General features: G+C 44.4%; 7 protein-coding genes across 7 annotated transcripts; 4 read left to right on the forward strand and 3 right to left on the reverse strand.

Moving 5' to 3' along the window:
- Positions 1–212: 212 nt before the first annotated feature.
- Positions 213–1,334, forward strand: CTRU02_206875 (aldo-keto reductase; the record flags this gene model as incomplete). Its single annotated transcript, XM_036733088.1, has 2 exons — positions 213–618; positions 667–1,334. The coding sequence occupies 2 exons, from the start codon at positions 213–215 to the stop codon at positions 1,332–1,334; spliced, it is 1,074 nt and encodes a 357-aa protein (XP_036575219.1).
- A 576-nt stretch (positions 1,335–1,910) lies between these two features.
- CTRU02_206876 (mitochondrial 54S ribosomal protein mL38) lies at positions 1,911–2,663 on the forward strand (the record flags this gene model as incomplete). Its single annotated transcript, XM_036733089.1, has 2 exons — positions 1,911–2,087; positions 2,151–2,663. 2 exons carry the CDS (start codon positions 1,911–1,913, stop codon positions 2,661–2,663), a joined length of 690 nt encoding a protein of 229 aa, XP_036575220.1.
- A 185-nt stretch (positions 2,664–2,848) lies between these two features.
- On the reverse strand, positions 2,849–3,851 carry CTRU02_206877 (ABC multidrug transporter; the record flags this gene model as incomplete). Its single annotated transcript, XM_036733090.1, has 3 exons — positions 2,849–3,071; positions 3,128–3,586; positions 3,646–3,851. 3 exons carry the CDS (start codon positions 3,849–3,851, stop codon positions 2,849–2,851), a joined length of 888 nt encoding a protein of 295 aa, XP_036575221.1.
- Positions 3,852–4,162: 311 nt separating this feature from the next.
- Positions 4,163–4,504, forward strand: CTRU02_206878 (uncharacterized protein; the record flags this gene model as incomplete). The annotated part of the gene is made up of 1 exon (XM_036733091.1): positions 4,163–4,504. One exon carries the CDS (start codon positions 4,163–4,165, stop codon positions 4,502–4,504), a length of 342 nt encoding a protein of 113 aa, XP_036575222.1.
- Positions 4,505–4,735: 231 nt separating this feature from the next.
- On the reverse strand, positions 4,736–5,143 carry CTRU02_206879 (uncharacterized protein; the record flags this gene model as incomplete). Its single annotated transcript, XM_036733092.1, has 1 exon — positions 4,736–5,143. The coding sequence occupies one exon, from the start codon at positions 5,141–5,143 to the stop codon at positions 4,736–4,738; it is 408 nt and encodes a 135-aa protein (XP_036575223.1).
- A 5,067-nt stretch (positions 5,144–10,210) lies between these two features.
- On the reverse strand, positions 10,211–10,579 carry CTRU02_206880 (uncharacterized protein; the record flags this gene model as incomplete). The annotated part of the gene is made up of 1 exon (XM_070204792.1): positions 10,211–10,579. The coding sequence occupies one exon, from the start codon at positions 10,577–10,579 to the stop codon at positions 10,211–10,213; it is 369 nt and encodes a 122-aa protein (XP_070061325.1).
- Positions 10,580–15,085: 4,506 nt separating this feature from the next.
- Positions 15,086–16,585, forward strand: CTRU02_206881 (transposase; the record flags this gene model as incomplete). The annotated part of the gene is made up of 3 exons (XM_070204793.1): positions 15,086–15,479; positions 15,528–15,629; positions 15,669–16,585. The coding sequence occupies 3 exons, from the start codon at positions 15,086–15,088 to the stop codon at positions 16,583–16,585; spliced, it is 1,413 nt and encodes a 470-aa protein (XP_070061326.1).
- Positions 16,586–18,982: the final 2,397 nt, after the last annotated feature.

Genomic DNA, 18,982 nt, shown 5'->3' on the forward strand with positions numbered 1-18,982 from the left:
ACATGTCTCGAGTCGGAATCATGGTCGTAGCAGCATTCTCAAACTAGGAGTAGCAACGGAATAATTCATATATAAGTGAAGAAGTCAACCCTGCCCATCGTAATGATTCCAAGCAACAAATGCATCAACATCAACATCAACACCAAAACCACAACACTTACACAAGACCAAATTTAAGGTTCCACCACCAACTAAAATCAACCACTCTAAAAATGTCTGCCCCACCCCTTCCCGCTTCTCTCCAGAAGAGCCTCGACGCAACCAAGGTTGACTATGTCAACATGGGCACTTCTGGTCTCCGGGTTTCAGTTCCAATTCTCGGTGGCATGTCACTGGGCTCTAAAGACTGGGCCCCTTGGGTGCTTGGGGAAGAGGAATCGTTCGAGATCCTCAAAGCCGCCTATGATCGCGGCATCAACACCTGGGACACGGCGAACATGTATTCCAACGGCATTAGCGAGCAGGTCATCGGCAAGGCGATCAAGAAGTTCAACATTCCCCGCGAGAAGATTGTTCTCATGACCAAGTCCGCCATGTACGTTGGCGAGGAAGTCAACATGCATACTCCTGCCTTCACAAAAGAGCTGGGTCAAAGCAAAGACTATGTCAACCAGGGAGGTAAGTCGAAACTTACTGGCTGTGTAACCATCAACTAACATGACTCAGGTCTCTCACGTGTCGCCATTTTCAAAGCTGTCAACGACGCTCTCGCCCGCCTGGGAACTACTTACATCGATCTCTTCCAGATCCACAGAGTCGACCCCACCACTCCCATCGAGGAGACAATGAAGGCCCTCCACGATCTCGTCCAGGCTGGCAAGATCCTTTACATTGGCGCAAGTTCTATGTGGGCGACCCAGTTTGCGCAGATGCAATTTGTCGCCGAGAAGAACGGCTGGACCAAGTTTGTCAGCATGCAGAACTTCTACAACCTCTGCTACCGCGAGGAGGAACGCGAGATGAACCGTTTCTGCAACGACACCGGAGTTGGTATTATGCCGTGGTCGCCTCTCTTCGGCGGCAAATTGGCGAGGGCATTGGGATATGACAAGTCTGAGCGCTCACAGGTTAAAGGTCCCATGAACCCTGGGCTGACGGAGGCGGATGAGGAGATTATTCGCAGGGTTGAGGAGATTGCGGGCAAGAAGGGATGGAGCATGAGCCATGTAGCCCTTTCTTGGATTCGTTCCAAGGGTGGAATTCCTGTTACGGGCTTCAACTCCATCGAAAGGATTGAGGAGGCTTGCGAGCTGAGGGGCAAGACGCTGACTGCGGATGAGATCAAGTACCTTGAGGAGCCGTATGTCCCCAAGAACATTATGGGTCACTTTTAGTTGGGAGGTTAGAGGTTACAACACCCTGTATCGGTTGTAACATTGGATATCTTGCTAGCTTCATATAGAGTCATCTTCATACAACCTATTCTTGCCTTCCAAATCAACACGAGTGGCTTTCCAATAGTTCGCTGTTTATGAAATAGGAACTTTCCATAATCTAATCTTATACTTTGACTGGATTGAATGAGAGTTTCACTTATCGAAATGAGTGCATTAGGGCTCACGGTTTCATTGTGGGTGGCCTGCCACCTGCAATTGGCATTCATATGAAAGCACCTTCACCGAAGTAATCGATCTGGTCCAGTGAAAATATTAATGACGAATTAGATATAACCCGGTGGAACGATAATGGCCACATCAAGTCAAATTTTAAGAAAATCAAGAGCGATAATGCATTTGTTTACTGCATGGCGTCATGATGCCATCATGGCGCTACCTTCGCCTCGGCTATCTATTGTGATGACTTTATATCTGCCACAGCTAAATGTACCGCCCCCCAATTTGCAACATAAAAGCAGTTCTTATCCATTACCATAGGAGTGGATTGCGGCAACAAAGTTCAATAAAATAAGCATGGATGTTAGTAAGATTTTCGAAGAGCATAAGATCATTCCGGATGTCCTTCCAGTCGGAACCAAGATCTCTCACAACCTCGGCATACATTGGCCATCGGTGAGCCTCAGGGCTCCAGGAGAAAGGCTACACAGGGACGAGCTCCAGGATGAGCCAACAATTACCACGAACTACAAGGTAAAGACCTAAAGCCAAATCAATCATGCGTCGTATGAAGGCTCCGCTGACCCCCCGCCACAGCCTGGAGATGCATCTAAAGAAGAGTTTGTTCTCCTGATGGTCGACCCAGACCTGACGCATTACAATGACGGCACCTTTGGTCAGGTCCGACATTGGCTGGTCACCAAGGTGACGGTCAGCCACTCAGGGGAGGTGATCGTCAACCACGGCAGCACCATCTCCCCATACGTCGGACCCGCGCCCATGGCTGCCCACTTGGTGATCGGAGAGGCTCGCCCGTCACGGTACACTTTCTTTCTTCTCAAGCATACATCTGAGGTCAGCCTGCCTACGACCTTCGACCCGTCCACCCTGAGAGGAGAATATGAGTATGGTGGCGACACAAGCAAGCTCGGGAACAGCCCGCAAAACATCATCGATCGCATGGGATTTAACACGCAGGCCTTTATCCAGAAGAACGGGCTTGAGGTTGTCGCTGCGACTTTCATGTTTGTCGAGGGAAATGTGAAAAGCACTATCACCAGCGCGGCGTTGTTGGCCTCCGGGGCTGCGCAGAAGGCCGTTGGCCTGTAAGCTGGGCGAAGAGAATAGGTTCATGTTAGCGTAGGCGAGCGTCACGATGTCGAAACCAGTGCTTCCATAGTATGAAAGAATACGACATGAGTCTGCTGTTTGATATTCATCTATTTTCTCAGTCTGATACTCCTCAGCATCAACAAATTCACGCCTTTGGATGATCTCCCAGAGCAATATAGTTATCAAGCTGAACGTTGCATCACTGAGAAGAATTCCCTGAACCCGGAATCGTTTTCTAGTAAAGCACTCGGAGTATCGCACTCCACGACTTCTCCCTGCTTCAGAAGCAATACTTTGTCATATTGCCGAGCAAATTGGAGACGGTGGATGACGGAAATTATCGTCTGCTGAGAGAATTCTTTCTCAATCACTTTTTGCAACATGGATTCCGTTTCCAGGTCAACGCTAAGCACGGGGTTAGTTCACATCTTCGTTTTATGACACAGGTCTTGAAGACATACCTGCTCCTAGCCTCATCGAGCACCAGGATTTGGCTCTTGGCGATCAGTGCCCTCGTGAGAGCAAGTAGCTGTCTCTCGCCGACCGAAAACTCTGTTGCATTTAGTTCGGCATCTAAGCCACCCGCCATGCCGATTCTCCCAAGAAGGCCAACTTTTTCTCGCGCTGCCTTGATGTCCTCACTACTTGCCCGCGAGTGCGGATCAAGATTGAAGCGCACGGTCCCTGGCATGAAGAAAGGCTCTTGTGGGATGACGTTGATGTGCTCGCGAACACGAGCTTTTTGTTCATGCGCCACATCAATGCCGTCAATAACAATGTTACCATCTGCGACCTCAATCATTTGCAGCAGGGAGAGCACCATTAAAGTCTTGCCGCTGCCAGAGGGGCCATACACGGCAATCTTCTGTCCAGGGGATATGGAGAGAGACAACCCTTTGAGTGTCGGTTCTGTGTCTTGACTGTGTTTATTGTCAATAACATATCCCATATCAAATTTGAACCATGGATGTTGACTGACGTGTATCTAGCAGTCACGTTCACGTTCTTGAATTCAATAGCGCCCTTCAGTGGCCATCCTGAAGGAGGCTTGCCTCCGTCGACGAGATTTCGCTTTTCGGAAGGTGTTTCTTTTGCAAACTGCCTGATTCTGGCCACAGCCCCAATAGACGTCTCCAAAACAGTCCAGTTCCTGATCGTAGTTGCAAGCTTTATATGATGACTCATCGCGGAAGAGCTTGCTTTGTGAAGTCAATATATGAAGGAAGCAGAGCGCTCATAGTTACTTGTGAGAAGAGTAAAAGAGGATCAATCTGGCAGTGAAAGCCGGTAGATGCCCCCAGGCAAGCAAACAGAGGAAGAGCAAACTAATCTAAGTAATGAAAATGGAAGCCGCATGAGAAAAAGCTGGGGCGGCCGCCATGGGTTTCTTTCAAGGAGTCTCTGGCACTCTCGTTTGTCCGTTCCCTCAACTCGTACGTCAAGTAGTTATTGGTGTTTCATTCCATGTCCAAACATTGTTCCGTCCCGTTCCTATTATGGTCTCGCTTCAACTGACCGCAGAGAGCCATGGAAATCTCGCCTTCTCCTCGGCACGCATGCAGTCACAGCTCGGTAACAAATCCAGGCCCATGCAGAGTGTCGAGATCTGCATCCACAACAATTGGGTCGCGAGCGAGGGTACCCTCATCCTGCACCTCTCGGCAGTACCGAACATCCATGGCGATCCGCCGCTCCGAATGACAGGAAATAGCATTTTCTCTGGCTTTCTCGTCGCCAGGCACAACATGCCGCCCAGTCCCCAGGATAATGGCGTTGTGATGATGTGGCCAAAAGTAACGAGTCCAGAAACTACCCAGCTCTGCTACAACATGCCCTAGATGAAGTCGACATTCCAGCCGAGGGAGCTCAAGGTCACAGTAAGAGTCAGAGTCGCCCTCATGACGTATCAGTTAAACGGCAACAGTCGCCTTCGTCTGATGAAGATGACTACCGGATCAAGCGCCGCCGAATTACCTCATGATATCTGTTAGCCTCAGGAATGAGCGCTGCCCATCTTCATGCTCAATTTCGTTGTGGAGTTTGGTCTCATCCCGCTCTACACACGCCGATTACGACGGTTCGACTTCTTCCTCTCGGAACTGCTCCTTTTGTCTCTTCCTCCTGACATCCCCTCTACGGTCTACCATCCAAAGGGTTAGGGTACTCGCCGCATCAGCCAAAGAAGTTAGTTGCAGCTTCATGCAGTCGTTGTCATTGTCGTTCCGGTTGCTGTCACCGTACTCGCCGTCATTCTTCCCACGTGCAGCATCAGTTTCAATATCGGACTCTATCGCCTGAATCTTTTTAACCGCCTCGTCACGTTGAACGCCCGTACGGGGCCATAGATCGAATCGTGCTCCTCGGTGATGTTGGAATGGAAGGTAACCGCACAGTATCTGACTTTGGGGTGCTGTGGGACATATTTCTGCCAACGACACCGTCTTCAGTCCCGGAGCTTCCATTCGCCGTGAACTCATTGGCGTGTACGTGCTCAAGTACTGCTTGATCCTTGAGTTCTTCAACGAACTGTCGCACCTGGGTCTTAATATCACCATCTTATGGGGTCACCGCCGTGCGTTCCTCTCCAAACCCCAACCGAAACCCAAACCCGCACACCCTAATACTTCGCACGACACACAGGGTACGCCCGACGAGAGGCAAAAGACCTTTGATAGCATTGATGTCATTCGCAGGCCCGGAATGTTATGGACACCGCTGCATATGGTTTACTGTCGGTGTTATGAGGGTGATGCGAGGAAGCAGCCATATGGTGATGGCGAAAGGCTTGTATGGAGCGACATTAGGAACATGCGAAGAAGGCATCGACCTATGTTTGACGGCAGGCTTCCATAGCTTTAATACGACTTACTTTATGGTAGTTCGTATTAAAAAGAGAGTATTTGTTATCATTTCGAATTGTTGTCTTGTTGGTGCGTAGATGAGCTTAAAGTGTTTCATTCCATATACGTACGTCAAAGTCAATTTTGGCGATGTGGTGACCAACGTCAGCCACGGGCGGCATCAACTAGGAACAAAACGGCTTGAATTCTCTAAGTAAGCAAGCGGAGCGAAGGATGCGTAAGAATATAGGCGCTAGAGCGAGTTCACATGACCTCGCGGCCGAGGCGCGGAAGATTAGGTCCGGACGCCCGGGGCCATCACGCATGCGACGTATCGATACAAGCCGGTCGGAGTGGTTGCGACCGGTTTGGGTAAGTTGGTCTGCAAGGTGAATGCTCCGGTCAGTTGTCCGTGTGTTCGGTGTGCTCGGTGATTCACACCCCACTCGGTGAATACTTCATCACCACCGCTGCCGCTGCTATTTTGTAGGGAGATTTTGAATTATGTACTTGTAGCATATCTCTTGTAAAACTAGTTTCGAAATGGGTGCACCAAGGCAAAAAACTTGCCAAAATTGCTCTAAGCGAGCTACGCTGAAACAATGAAGCCTCAATGCATTGTACGACTCGAGAAATGCGGCCAATCCAGTTCAAAAAGTCTCCGTTTAAGCCATCACCTCCAGCGAGAACATTCGGGTTATCCAGTAACCTGAGAAGAAGACCCAGGTCAGTTCTAGGGGCCTTCGAGGTTACTTGTTGTTTTAATCGTAGCTTTCGGCACCTTGAGATTTCCATCAAAACAATGACAAAACCTCCCAAACTAATTAAAGTTCCTAATGTACCCGGTTCGGTGGGTTAATAACCTAATATCAATTAGTGAAACCTAATGGGTCCAGGGTTAGCAGTAGGCTCATTGACAAACTGGGAGGAATATTTAAATGTTCTGACTTAACCAGAGGAAGTTTTCCAATCTACTAAATCCAACTCGTTTTGATTTGTTTACCTAACCAGCCAACAGTCTCACATAAAACTTCCCAATTTTATCATTGCGATTCTAAGAACAAGACAAGATGAAATTCTCAATCATTGCTATCGCCTTTTCGATTTTTGCGGGAAATGCATATGCATTGCATGTAAGTCGATTCCAACCAACCTACACAGCTGCTCCCTCAGGCTCCCTCCATACTTGGCTCGAGGCTGCTCGTAAGATTAGTGTCTTATAAATATTGATTGCTACACATTTAACCCATCTTTTTATTCTTAATCAATCTAATGAAATAATGTTGCAGAGGTGTTCTTGTCAGCTCGGATCATCATGTCAAAGCTTTTCCCAGGTTGAAGATAACCAAAGCTGCGGCGCTTTCTGCAAAGCAAGTGTTGCGATAGTTGGAATACGGAGTCGTGTGGCACTTCCAGCCACACGCCCGCTGTTACGACCCGTCAGATGCACTTAACAGACCCACTGGGTCGGGCGGCTACGACAGGATATATGTACGTAGATTGATTGATTGATTGATTTATTCCTACTCGGTTATGAAGCCGCTCTTATGCCAGCAGCTATGCCCGGAAAGCGGGGTTTGGCAGGTAGCCGAAGCGTCGACAATGAACAGCGACGCCCCACTTCGCCCTGATGTTGCATCAGGGCCAGCTATCCCCAAGCTCCCCACTATGTTCTCTATTCTGTGTGTTTGTGCCCTCTGTTGAAGAAGTGTGTTGCTCTCCTGTCTGCTTTCTCGCTTTTGTGTTGCTCTCTAGAATGCTTGTTTTGCGTCCTCCTGCTTCGGTTCAGTTGGTGCTGGTAGCACCGTATCTGGTTCTTTGTACCTACAGTCTCCCCCCAGCGCTCAGCTTTGTCTCTTTGTTTTGTCCGTATCCTCCCGGACTTGTATGTGCCGTTTTCTCAGTTGCATCTGTAAATTCTTTGTTGCCTCCTGCCGGGTTCCTATGTGGCCTCTTGTTTCTTGCCTGTTGACCACTATTGCCCTCCACCACATTGGCCCAAGGGTCTTCCACGAAGCACAATGCTCCACTGACTCCGACATGTTCGATTACTGGGTATGAGAGCTCCCGCACAGATTCCGCAGACATTGTCGCGCGTTGAAGGGACACCAATCCTTCTTCGCAAAAAGGGCGACAGGGGACCAGTCTGTCTATGGTCTGTAGTATTGTGTGGCATCGATCGTAGCATGCCTAATGCCTGGTGCTTTCTCCGTGCGGAAGGTGATACTGTTCTGTCGGACTCATCTTCGTCGTTGTGGGACGTTGCAAACTTTGTCGGGGGTGACAGGTAACCCAAAACCTGTCGGCGGCTGTTGTGTTGAAGTTGATTGTTTAGGCGCAGTCTTAGTGCTTCGTGTAGCGGCTTGTGGCTCGCCTGTGGTGGTAGTAACAGTGTTGTCTATTGATATGTCGTATTTTGCGGCTTGCTCTCAAGTTTTTCATTGTAGTCGGGGCGTGCTCTGCGGCCATCTTAGGCCCCTTTGGGACGTAGAATCAAGGCCGAGGATGGCATTGCATCGAAGGGGGCTCTGTGGCCGCGAGCACGCGTATTTGGGGCCGTTTTTGCTCCGATTTTCAAAAATTTCGTTCTCGCTGTTGTTGATGTTTCGATATATGTACGTAGGATCACGGGAACCAGGGTAAACCTCTCGGCAAGGAAGAACTATGTTACAAGTCACGTGACAATCGACTAATCAGGACAGAGTCGACAGAGTCGACGAGCGACTCTGTAGACTCCTGTAAAGGACTAATCAGAAGAGAGTCGATAGAGTCGACGAGCGACTCTATAGACTCTCTAAGACATTAGGAAACGGGACTTATATATAGACTAGGACTTAAGCATCTGCTTAAGCCTTCTAGATAGTTCTTTAGCAATCAACTTATAATTTATCCTCGAATAACTTTCAGTTTACCTCTTAGTATTATAAATACTAAGAACCTTGTTACTATAGTATAAGACTAATTACCTTACCCTAACCCTACGATCTACTAGAACGACCTCTACGAACTAGTATTAGTCTCTTACTATACCTTCTGTTAGCAGAACCCTACTGTTAGATAGCTAGCCGTAATACTTTAATTGCTCTTGTTTAGTAAGTTGCCTTTTGAGACTAACGAACAGTATAAGACAAGATGTCTTCGTACGGAACTACCGAAAACCCTACTCCTAGAACCTCGTCTACGTCCGAGAGACGTATTCCCTAGAATCTAGCCTAAGAGATTTAAGACTAGGAAATAAAGGAGGAATCCGATAGCGATAACGATAATAAAGAACTTAAGTAGCAACTTAAGCGGAATAATAACGAGCTTAGGGAAATGAAAAACCTGTTTAACTAGAACGTTAAAGCCCTTAAGGAGCTATAAGAATAAGCCTGCCGTACTAAAGAACTAGAGAAGGAAGTCATAACCCTTCGAGCTGCTACGAACGTTATATCAGCTCTTATCGAAGGAAGAGAACGCTTTAAGCTTAATACCCCTACTACCTTCGATAGAACCTCTAGACAGCTTAAAAGATACTTAGTATAGATACGGACCTACTAAGCCTTCTATATTAATACGTTCTAGAACGATACCGAACGTATCGTCTATACCGCTACCTTCTTAAGAGGGAAGGCCCTCGCTTAGTTCGAACCCTTCTGTTAGAAGTATAAGTATATTATACTTCTATTTTACTTATTTATCCTATTTAGTCTTATCTAAGACTTAGTAGGACTTACAAAAGTAACTAGCTAAGAATGGCTGCTTGCTAGTTTAAACATATGACATTCAGATCCCTATGGAATACTCTCTTTAACCTTATCTAAAAGTCTATTTAGTTAAAAAAGATTCTAGTCTGATTTATAAGCTGCTTTATAAGCTAGTTAACGTATATACTTACGTATACTAAACCTAGCTTATAGCTTCCTATATTAGCTATTATAGGCGACGTTATACTACTATATAACTAGCCTAATTCTTGTTACGGCCAGCTAACTGACAGTGGGTTTGTGTTAACAGTAAGCCAGGGATTGAGAGTAGTAACAGTCGTTCCGTGGTCCTGGTCGAATAGATCGTAGATCTTCAAAGGTCTTGGTGATCAGTCAAGGCCTCAACAAGAGTCGTAGAGTAGTCGTCACTTAGGTATAGCTGAAAGTACCGGTTAGGGTAATCACAAAGTTGATTGCTGAAGAGCTATGGAAGTCTGACCTTGAGCCAGGCTCAGGTCATACTATATACAAGTCCTGAACAGTGTTCTTTGTCTACCTGGGGGTGATCACCTAGGTGCATGAGGTGATCGCGATCAGTTGGCAATGCCAACTGATCACTGAGCGTCCCGTCCTGTGCTCCACTGATCGTTTCCTTATCTTATCGTCACGTGACTTGTACCATAGTTCTTCCGTGCCGAGTGAGTTCCCGCTGTTCCCGTGATCCTGTAGTACAAATGGGGAAAAACATCAACAACAGCGAGAACGAAATTTTTGAAAACAGCATCAAATTGATCAAACCACGCCCGCTCGCGCTCTCAGAGGTCACTTTGGGCATAATGTCATCCTCGGCATTGATTCTGCTCCCAAAGAGCCTGCTCGTGGCCGCGGGCGGGCTCTGACCACGAAAAATTCGAGAGCAAGCCACAAAGTATGACACGTCAATAGACAACACCATCGACACCACCGCGGTTGAGTCACGGGCTATCACGTGAGCACAACGACCAAGCCCAAACAAACATCAACACCACAGCCACCGATAGGTTATGGGTCGCCTATCACCCCCGACAAAGTTTGCAACGTCCCGCGACAACAACGACGACAAGCCCGACAGAACGGTATCACCTCCTGCATAGAGAAAGCACCAGACACCAGGCATGCTACGATCGATGCCACAAAATACTACAGTTTGCAGACAGATTGGTCCCCTGTCGCCCCCTCCGCGAAGAAGGATTGTCGCCCCTTCAACGTATGACAATGTCTGCGGAATCTGTGTACGAGCTCTCATACTTAGTAATCGGACGAATCGAAGCGGTTGGAGCATTGTGTTTTGCGGATTGAGTCCGACTCCAGGCGGTGGATGGAGGTGGTGGTCGAAAGATGGAAACATAGAGCCACATAGGAACCCAGCATGAGGCAACAAAAAGATTTACAGATTCAACTGAGATATAGCACATGCGAGTCTGAGAGGATGCGGACAAGATAAAGAGACGAAGCTGAGGGCTGGGGGGAGACTATAGGTATACAGAACCAGACATGGTGCCTAGCACCAACAGAACCGAAGTAGGAGGACGCGAAAGAAGGATTCTAGAAGGCAACACCAAGCGAGAGAGCAGGCAGGAGGACAACAATCTTCAACAGAGGGCATAAACACACAAGAATAGATAGCATAGTGGGAGCTTGGGGACAGCTGGTCCTGATCCAACAACAGGGCGAAGTGGGGCGTCGCGGTTTATCGTCGATGCTTCGGCTGTCTGCCAAACCCCGCTTTCCGGGCATAGCTGCTAGCATAAGAGCGGCTTCATAACCGTGTAGGAATCAATCAATCAATCATGTAGTACAAATGGTAGGTACAAAGAACCAGATACGGTGCTACCAGCACCAACTGAACCGAAGCAGGAGGACGCAAAACAAGCATTCTAGAGAGCAACACAAAAGCGAGAAAGCAGACAGGAGAGCAACACACTTCTTCAACAGAGGGCACAAACACACAGAATAGAGAACATAGTGGGGAGCTTGGGGATAGCTGGCCCTGATGCAACATCAGGGCGAAGTGGGGCGTCGCTGTTCATTGTCGACGCTTCGGCTACCTGCCAAACCCCGCTTTCCGGGCATAGCTGCTGGCATAAGAGCGGCTTCATAACCGAGTAGGAATAAATCAATCAATCAATGTAGTACAAATGTCCTGTCCTAGCCGCCCGACGCCCAAGTGGGTCGTTCGGCTGTTATCCTTGTTTACGGGTCGTAACAAATAACAAAAACTAGAATAATAAGAATAACAATTAGCAGAGCACCGTATATAGACAATATAGTAGACCTATAGACCTAAGCGTTGCGCAAAAAGACAAACCTAGACGTAGAGAATTTAAATACTATAACTACGACAAGCTAGGATATATAGCTAGACACTATATATAGCCTAAGAAACTTACGGTACCCCCTAAGCAAGCTAACGCTATAACTAAAATCCCTAGCTACGAAGAAAAGGGATAGACAGCCTGCTATGATAATAATTATACTATATATAGGCATATAAAGGAGAATAGTAGATAGTACCCCTAAAACCTTACAGGACGATTAGGATACGATACTACTAACATACCTAAGGCTATTGCTATGATAGACCGATATACCGGTAGACTAGATTATACTAAGTAGCGACAGGAGCTACTTGACGACTAGGAATAAGCAAAGAAGGCTGTAGAACTTAATAACGCCTTCTAAGATAGTAGCATTATATACTAACCGGGACTCTTATAGGATATCCTACGCCTTGCTAACTATTGATAGACGAATAAAGTAAACACCCCGGAAAGTTTCTTAGAAGAAGAAGCTAGGAAACTCGAAGAAGAAAACAAGACAGCTATCAAACGGATACAAGACGCTATCAACTATACGATATAAATTCGAAACAACAACGAAGTTAGAGCCACCTTCTAATATATATAGAAAACCCGAGACCGCTATATCGTACTACGCGAAAACACCCGAGGATAGTATTAACTTAAGTATAAAGCAACCTAATTTATCTACCGACCTTAAAACGATAGAAAGACGGAACAAACCCTCGCGGTAGCTAGTAAATACGCTTGCAAAGCTACTAAGCAATTAGATAAAATGATAAGATAATAATAATTTAGGGACGCTAGCATCTAGACCTAAGTATACTAAGCAAAGGATAACCTAAGCTAACGATAAAGCTTACTATATACTACGGTAGCTAGCGACTCGACCTTTGAATTGCTATAAAGAACCCGCGCTACTCCTTAACCTATTTCGGAATAGGCTGAAGACGTCGTAGACGGACTACCCTCGGCGGAAGTACGTCTATAAGGAACGTCGATAGACGATACCGACCTAGAAGACGTAGAAGAAGAATACTATCTCGACAGAATAGAAAAAATTAAGGAAATACTAGAATATAAATATATTAACCCCTAAGACGACTGCTAATAGATCGCCTTTTATATAGAAGAATATTATAACAAAATCCTTATAATAATTATATAAACCCGGGATAAAGAAATATTCTTAGAAGACGATCCTAGGATTACGATATAGTATAGAGAATATAAGGAGATAGCATAGATCTACTATATCTTCGATTACTATGCTTATTATCTCTTAAAGAAAGTAGAAAACAGATTATACCCTAAAAGAAAAAGAGAACTACGAATCTACAAAGCCTATAAGGAATAAGAACTTTTATATTAGGAAGTACGGGGAGAACCTAGAGAATAGAAAACTAATAACGATAGAATAGTATTCCTACGACCTAGCGTTAAATACCTTTAGAAGTATGTAAACTACTTTACGGGAGTCTAGTAGAATTGTAGGGAAGACTTATGCAAACTCTACTATATTCTAAAAAGCGAAAGTTAGAGATTCCGATAATAAGAACTAGACAAGCAAGGACAGGACGGCGAGACGCCTAGCCTACCTCGTCTAGGAATTAGAGAAAGTAACCTTAGCAGAGACCAAAAGAAGGGCAAGAAGGCCTTCTACTTAAAAAACTAGGAGAGCCGCCTTATCTAGGATATATAGCAAGCTCCCCTAGCAAGTCCCTATATACTATATTCGACGACGACGTATAAATAAAGATTATAGTAAACCTAGGCGGATATACTATACAGGTCTTAATAGACTCAAGAGCCTAAGGAAACTTTATCACACCCCGAATAGTATAATAGCAAGAAATACTATAAAATTAGAAGCAAAACCCTTACCGACTAAGGAATATCGAAGGGAAAGAAGTCGAGTATAGTAGAGGCAGTATTGATTAGGAGATAGCGTAACTCCCTTTGCTTTACTATAGCTATTAGGAGCTTATTAGCCTCGATATTACGGAGATAGGTAACTACGACGTTATCTTAGGAATTCTATAGCTACGAAGACATAACTTATAAATCGATTAGGTTACTAGCCGAATAAAATTTAATCTAGCCTCTAAGAAGCACTCGACGAAGGCCTTACGCGGATTACTAATAGTAACCAGAGCGAGACTACGCCTAATGCTAAGGATAAGAGATATTAGCACTAGGACGCTAGCAGCCACGACGATTAACAAAGTTACGGAAGATCTAATATTAAAGATACCTATTAAATACAAGGTCTATAGCAAACTCTTTGTATTAAAACTCGAGACCGGATTGCCGAAATATAGTAAGTAGGATTACAAGATCGAAATTAAGGAAGGATACGAACTGTTACGGCCAGCTAGTGACAGTAGGGTTTCTGCTAACAGAAGTTGAGGCTACGATACTAACAATAGGTCTTGCGTCGTATACAGGTATGTCGTACTGGTAGATCGAGGGTTAGGGTAAGGTGATCAGTCTTACACTAGGTAACGAGGTATAGTAATATCACAAACTGTGAGCTAAGCTGAAAGTCATCGAGGATGAATTACAAGTTGATTGCTGAAGAACTATCTAGAGGGCTTGAGCAGGTGCTCAAGTCCTGGTCTATATACAAGTCCCGTTTCCCAAGGCCGACGTCCGCGTCGTCGCTTGCCGATATCTCAATTGTCGGCAGCCGACATGCCAAGAGTCGTATCTCTTATTCCTTTCTTATCATCACGTGACTTGAACATAGTTCTTCCTTTTCCGGCGGGGCGACCCTTGTCCCTTCCGTCGCCTGCATATATCTTGTCTCTAGCCGCTGTCCTCGAGTGGGGCTAGTTTCTCTGTTAGGCATACTTAACGGGTCGTAACACGAACCTACCTTTAATAAAATATACCTACTTAACTAAGAAGAAATAAAAGCCTTAGACGAATAGCTTGACGAAAATCTTGCGAAAGGATTTATCAAACCTTCGAAATCACCTATAAGATACCCCGTACTATTCGTACTAAAGAAGAACGGGAAGAAACGACTTTATATCGATTATTAACGACTTAACAATATTACGATTAAAGACTATTACCTACTACCCTTTATATCGGAACTAAGAGACCTACTCTACGAGGCTTAATAGTTTACAGCCTTAGACCTTAAAGGAGCCTACAACCTTATCCGAATTGTAGAAGGAGATAAGTAGAAAACAGCCTTCCGAACGAGAAGAAGATAGTTTGAAACGTTAGTTATGCTATTTAGACTTACTAATATACCGGCTATATTCTAAACTATAATTAACTAAGTACTAACGTACATGATAAGCGAGTGAGACAGACAAGCGAGTGAGACAGTAAACCGCGACCGTCGCACCTTGACGCGACCGGCACCTTTTCCTCTACAATAAATCATGGAATCAGCTAGTATTGAAAGAAGGTTACAAATTGCCCTTCAAGCAATGAGAAATGACCCAAAACTTAGTGCTCGGGCCGCAGGTGTACTCTATACAGTCAATCACGCAACATTAAGCCGGCGACTAAAGGGAATAGTCTCACGACGCGACAGCATGCCTAATTCACGGAATTTATCAGATTTAGAAGAGAAGACAATAGTTGAGTATATTCTCGACCTAGATGCGCGATCATTTCCTCCCCGGCTGAGTGGTGTGGAAGAAATGGCCAATCGACTTCTCGCAGAGCGCGACGCGCCTCCAGTTGGGAAGCGCTGGGCTTCTAATTTCGTCAAGCGACAACCACAGCTTAGGACGCGTTTCTTTCGCAAGTATGACTATAAGAGAGCTCAATGCGAAGATCCAGAGGTGATTCATGGCTGGTTTTCGCTTGTGAAGAATACAATTGCGAAGTATGGTATTGCTGATGCTGATATCTACAACTTTGATGAGACCGGCTTTATGATGGGCGTTATTGCTTCTGGAATGGTTGTTACAAGTGCTGAAAGGCGTTCAAATACGAAGATGACACAGCCTGGCAATAGGGAATGGGTTACAGTTATCCAGGCTATTAATTCCCAAGGGGAGAGCATCCCGCCATACATCATCGTTGCAGGCCAGTATCACCTCTCAAGCTGGTATACAGAAACCTCTCTTCCAGGCGATTAGGCTATTGCAACGTCTGAAAATGGATGGACAACAAACGAGAGAGGTATTGACTGGATCAGACACTTCGACATTTATACAAAACCACGTACGTCTGGGAAATATCGCCTCCTCGTTGTTGATGGTCATGAAAGTCACCACTCCGCAGCCTTCGAGCTCTTTTGTCAAGAAAACAACATTATTACACTGTGCATGCCGGCTTACTCGTCTCATCTACTTCAACCCTTAGATGTTGGTTGTTTTCAGCCGTTAAAGAATGCCTACGGTCGGCAAATTGAGAATAAGATGCGGCGAGGCACAACCCATATCTCGAAGGAAGATTTCTTTGCAGCATTTCACGAAGCTTTTAAGCAGTCTTTTACGAGGAAAAATATCCAGGGAGGTTTCCGAGGAGCTGGACTTGTCCCTTTGAATGCAGAAAGTGTTCTCTCAAAGCTGGATGTAAAGTTCCGAACGCCAACGCCTGAGGAGGGGGTCCCTCAGACACCAGACCCTTGGATCTCTAGGACGCCGAGCAACCCAAGCGAAGCAAGATCACAGTCTACTTTTATTAATAGTCGAATCTCACGCCACCGAAGCAGCTCTCCAGCATCAATTTATAGTGCTGTGAGTAAGCTAGCCAGAGGGACAGAAGGACTAGGGCATCGGGTAGCATTACTAGAGTCAGAGGTTCAAATCCTTCGAGAGGAGAATGCAATATTAAGTCGGCGTCGAAGGGCTAAGAAAACACGTCTACAGAAAGGAGGAAGTCTTACTATATCTACTGGAGAGGATATACAGTCGCAAAGAGAGGCAGACACGCAACTACAAGAGGAAACGCGACGGAGTAGTGGTCGCAAAGTGAGGTCTGAGACGACTCATCGTCGGTGTGGCGTATGCGGGAATACAGGCCACAACGCGAGAACATGTCAATTTATTGAGGAAACATCCGAAGAACAGGAATCCGAGTAGTATTAATCAATCTAAGATTTCTTGTTATAGATTTCGATATTATTGTCGCGAAGGTCTGGTTTACTGTCTCACTCGCTTGTCTGTCTCACTCGCTTATCATGTACGTTATAGGAATATCTAGACAAGTCTATTATTATATACCTTGACGATATCCTTATATTCTCTAAAACGTTAGAAGAATATAAGAAATATGTCTACGAGATTCTTAAAGTACTCGAACAAGCGAAACTACTTATAAAACTAAAGAAGAGTCTATTTTATAAATAGGAAGTAGAATTTTTAAGGTTTATAATTACGCTAGGCGTAATCAAGATATCCCCTAACAAAATCAAGGCTATGTAAGAATAGCCTATACTAGAGAACCCGAAGGATATACTATCTTTCTTAGGATTTATTAACTTCTACCGAAAATTCCTTAAAGACTATTCTAAAACGATATTGCCTCTTACTAAACTTACTAAGAAAAATATACCTTAGGAATAGATAGATAAATAATAGAAAGCGTTCTAAGAAGTCAAGGACAAGGTTATATCGGAACCCGTTATCTAGATTCCGAACCCTAAGAAGCCTTTCAAGCTCGAAACGGATGCTTCGAACGAAGCTGAAGGAGCGCAGCTAGGCTAAAGGGACGAGAACGGAGTCTTATACCCTTATAGATTCTTTTCAAGGAAGTTCTAAGGACCTAAACTAAATTACTAGATCTATAATAAGGAACTTATAGTAATTATCGACGCATTTAAAGAATAGAGACCCTAACTATTAGGAACAAAGTACGAAGTAAAAGTATATACGGATTATAAGAATCTAGTATACTTTACTACTTCGAAAGAGCTTAATAAACGATAAATCAGATGGTTAGAATTCCTCTTAGAATTTAACTTTAGAATTATCTATAGGAAAGGATTAGAAAACGGCAGAGCAGACGCGCTTAGCCGAAGACTTAATTATAAGGACGAAGTCCTAGAAGAAACTTAGGTTATCCTTAAAGAAGATAATAGCGACCTCGTACCTGCTGCGAAACTCTTAATAATCGGCAACCGTGTTAAGACTAGCACGACTGGGAGGATGATATATAACTAGATCAGGGAGATATACAGCGTACCTGCTTACGGTTACTAAGGAGTTACGAAAACCTAGAAACGAATCAGACAATACTATGATAAGCAAGTAATAAGAAAAGACGTTGCTAACGTAATCAAGGATTGCGAAGTCTGCGCAAAAAGTAAGCCTAGTAGATATAAACTATATAGAGAACTATAACCATTGCTAGCACTACTAGCACCCTAGCACTTAATCTCTCTAGACTTTATCGTTAAACTACTAAAATCGAGAGAACTACTTACTAAAGTATAGTACGATAGTATATTAATAGTTATAGATAGATTTACGAAGTACGCGTATTTTATACTATACTTAGAATTAAGCATAGTAGAAGACTTAGCATATACCTTTCTTAGGATTATTATTAGCTAACACGGCCTGCCCTAGGAAATAGTATTAGACAGAGGATTAGTCTTTACGTCTAAGTTCTGGAGATCCTTGATCTCGCAGCTCAGAGCAAAGCATAGCCTTAGCACTGCCTTCTACCTATAGTCTGACAGACAAACGGAAAGAATTAACTAGATCCTAGAAATATACCTAAGGAGTTATATAAACTACGACTAGGATAACTAAGTTAAGTTGTTACTAACTATATAGTTCGTATATAATAGTTTAATAAGAGAAAGCATGTAAGAATTACCTTTCTTCCTTAACTATAGATTTAACCTTACTACTTATAGAAAACCCCGAACCGGCTCTGCTACGATAAAAGCAATAGCAGATATTAAGAAACTTAAGGAAATCTAATAAAAACTACCCTAAGAACTCGAATTCGTATAGCAAAGAATAAAGAAATACGCTGACCGACATAAGGTAAGAAGCCTACCTTTAAAAGAAGGAGGTAGCGCCTATCTTATACGGCGAAATATCAAAACGAAACAACCTAGTAACAAACTCGACTTTAAAAAACTAAGACCTTTCGAAATTACGAAGAAAATTTCCAAAGTCAACTACGAGTTAAAACTACTAGAAATAATAAAATATTACCTAGTCTTTTACGTCTTATTATTAGAACTAGCACCGGACGGTATATATACCGAAGACTATATTATTATAGAAATAGATAATACCGAATACGAAGTAGAACGCATTCTAGACTACTAGAGGAATAACGAAACAACAGAATACTTTATTAAGTAGAAAAACTATAGATACGAAGACGATTCGTAAGAACTAGCTAAGAACCTAGAATACGCTTAGGAAGAACTCTAATAATACTAATACTAGAGGACGTCTCTAGACCCTAGTCGTCTAAACCGACGCTAGACTAATCTACGACGCTAATAGTACCTAGGG

This window comes from Colletotrichum truncatum, assembly GCF_014235925.2.
Source record: "Colletotrichum truncatum strain CMES1059 chromosome Unknown Contig_0004, whole genome shotgun sequence".
Classification (NCBI taxonomy): Eukaryota; Fungi; Ascomycota; class Sordariomycetes; order Glomerellales; family Glomerellaceae; genus Colletotrichum; species Colletotrichum truncatum.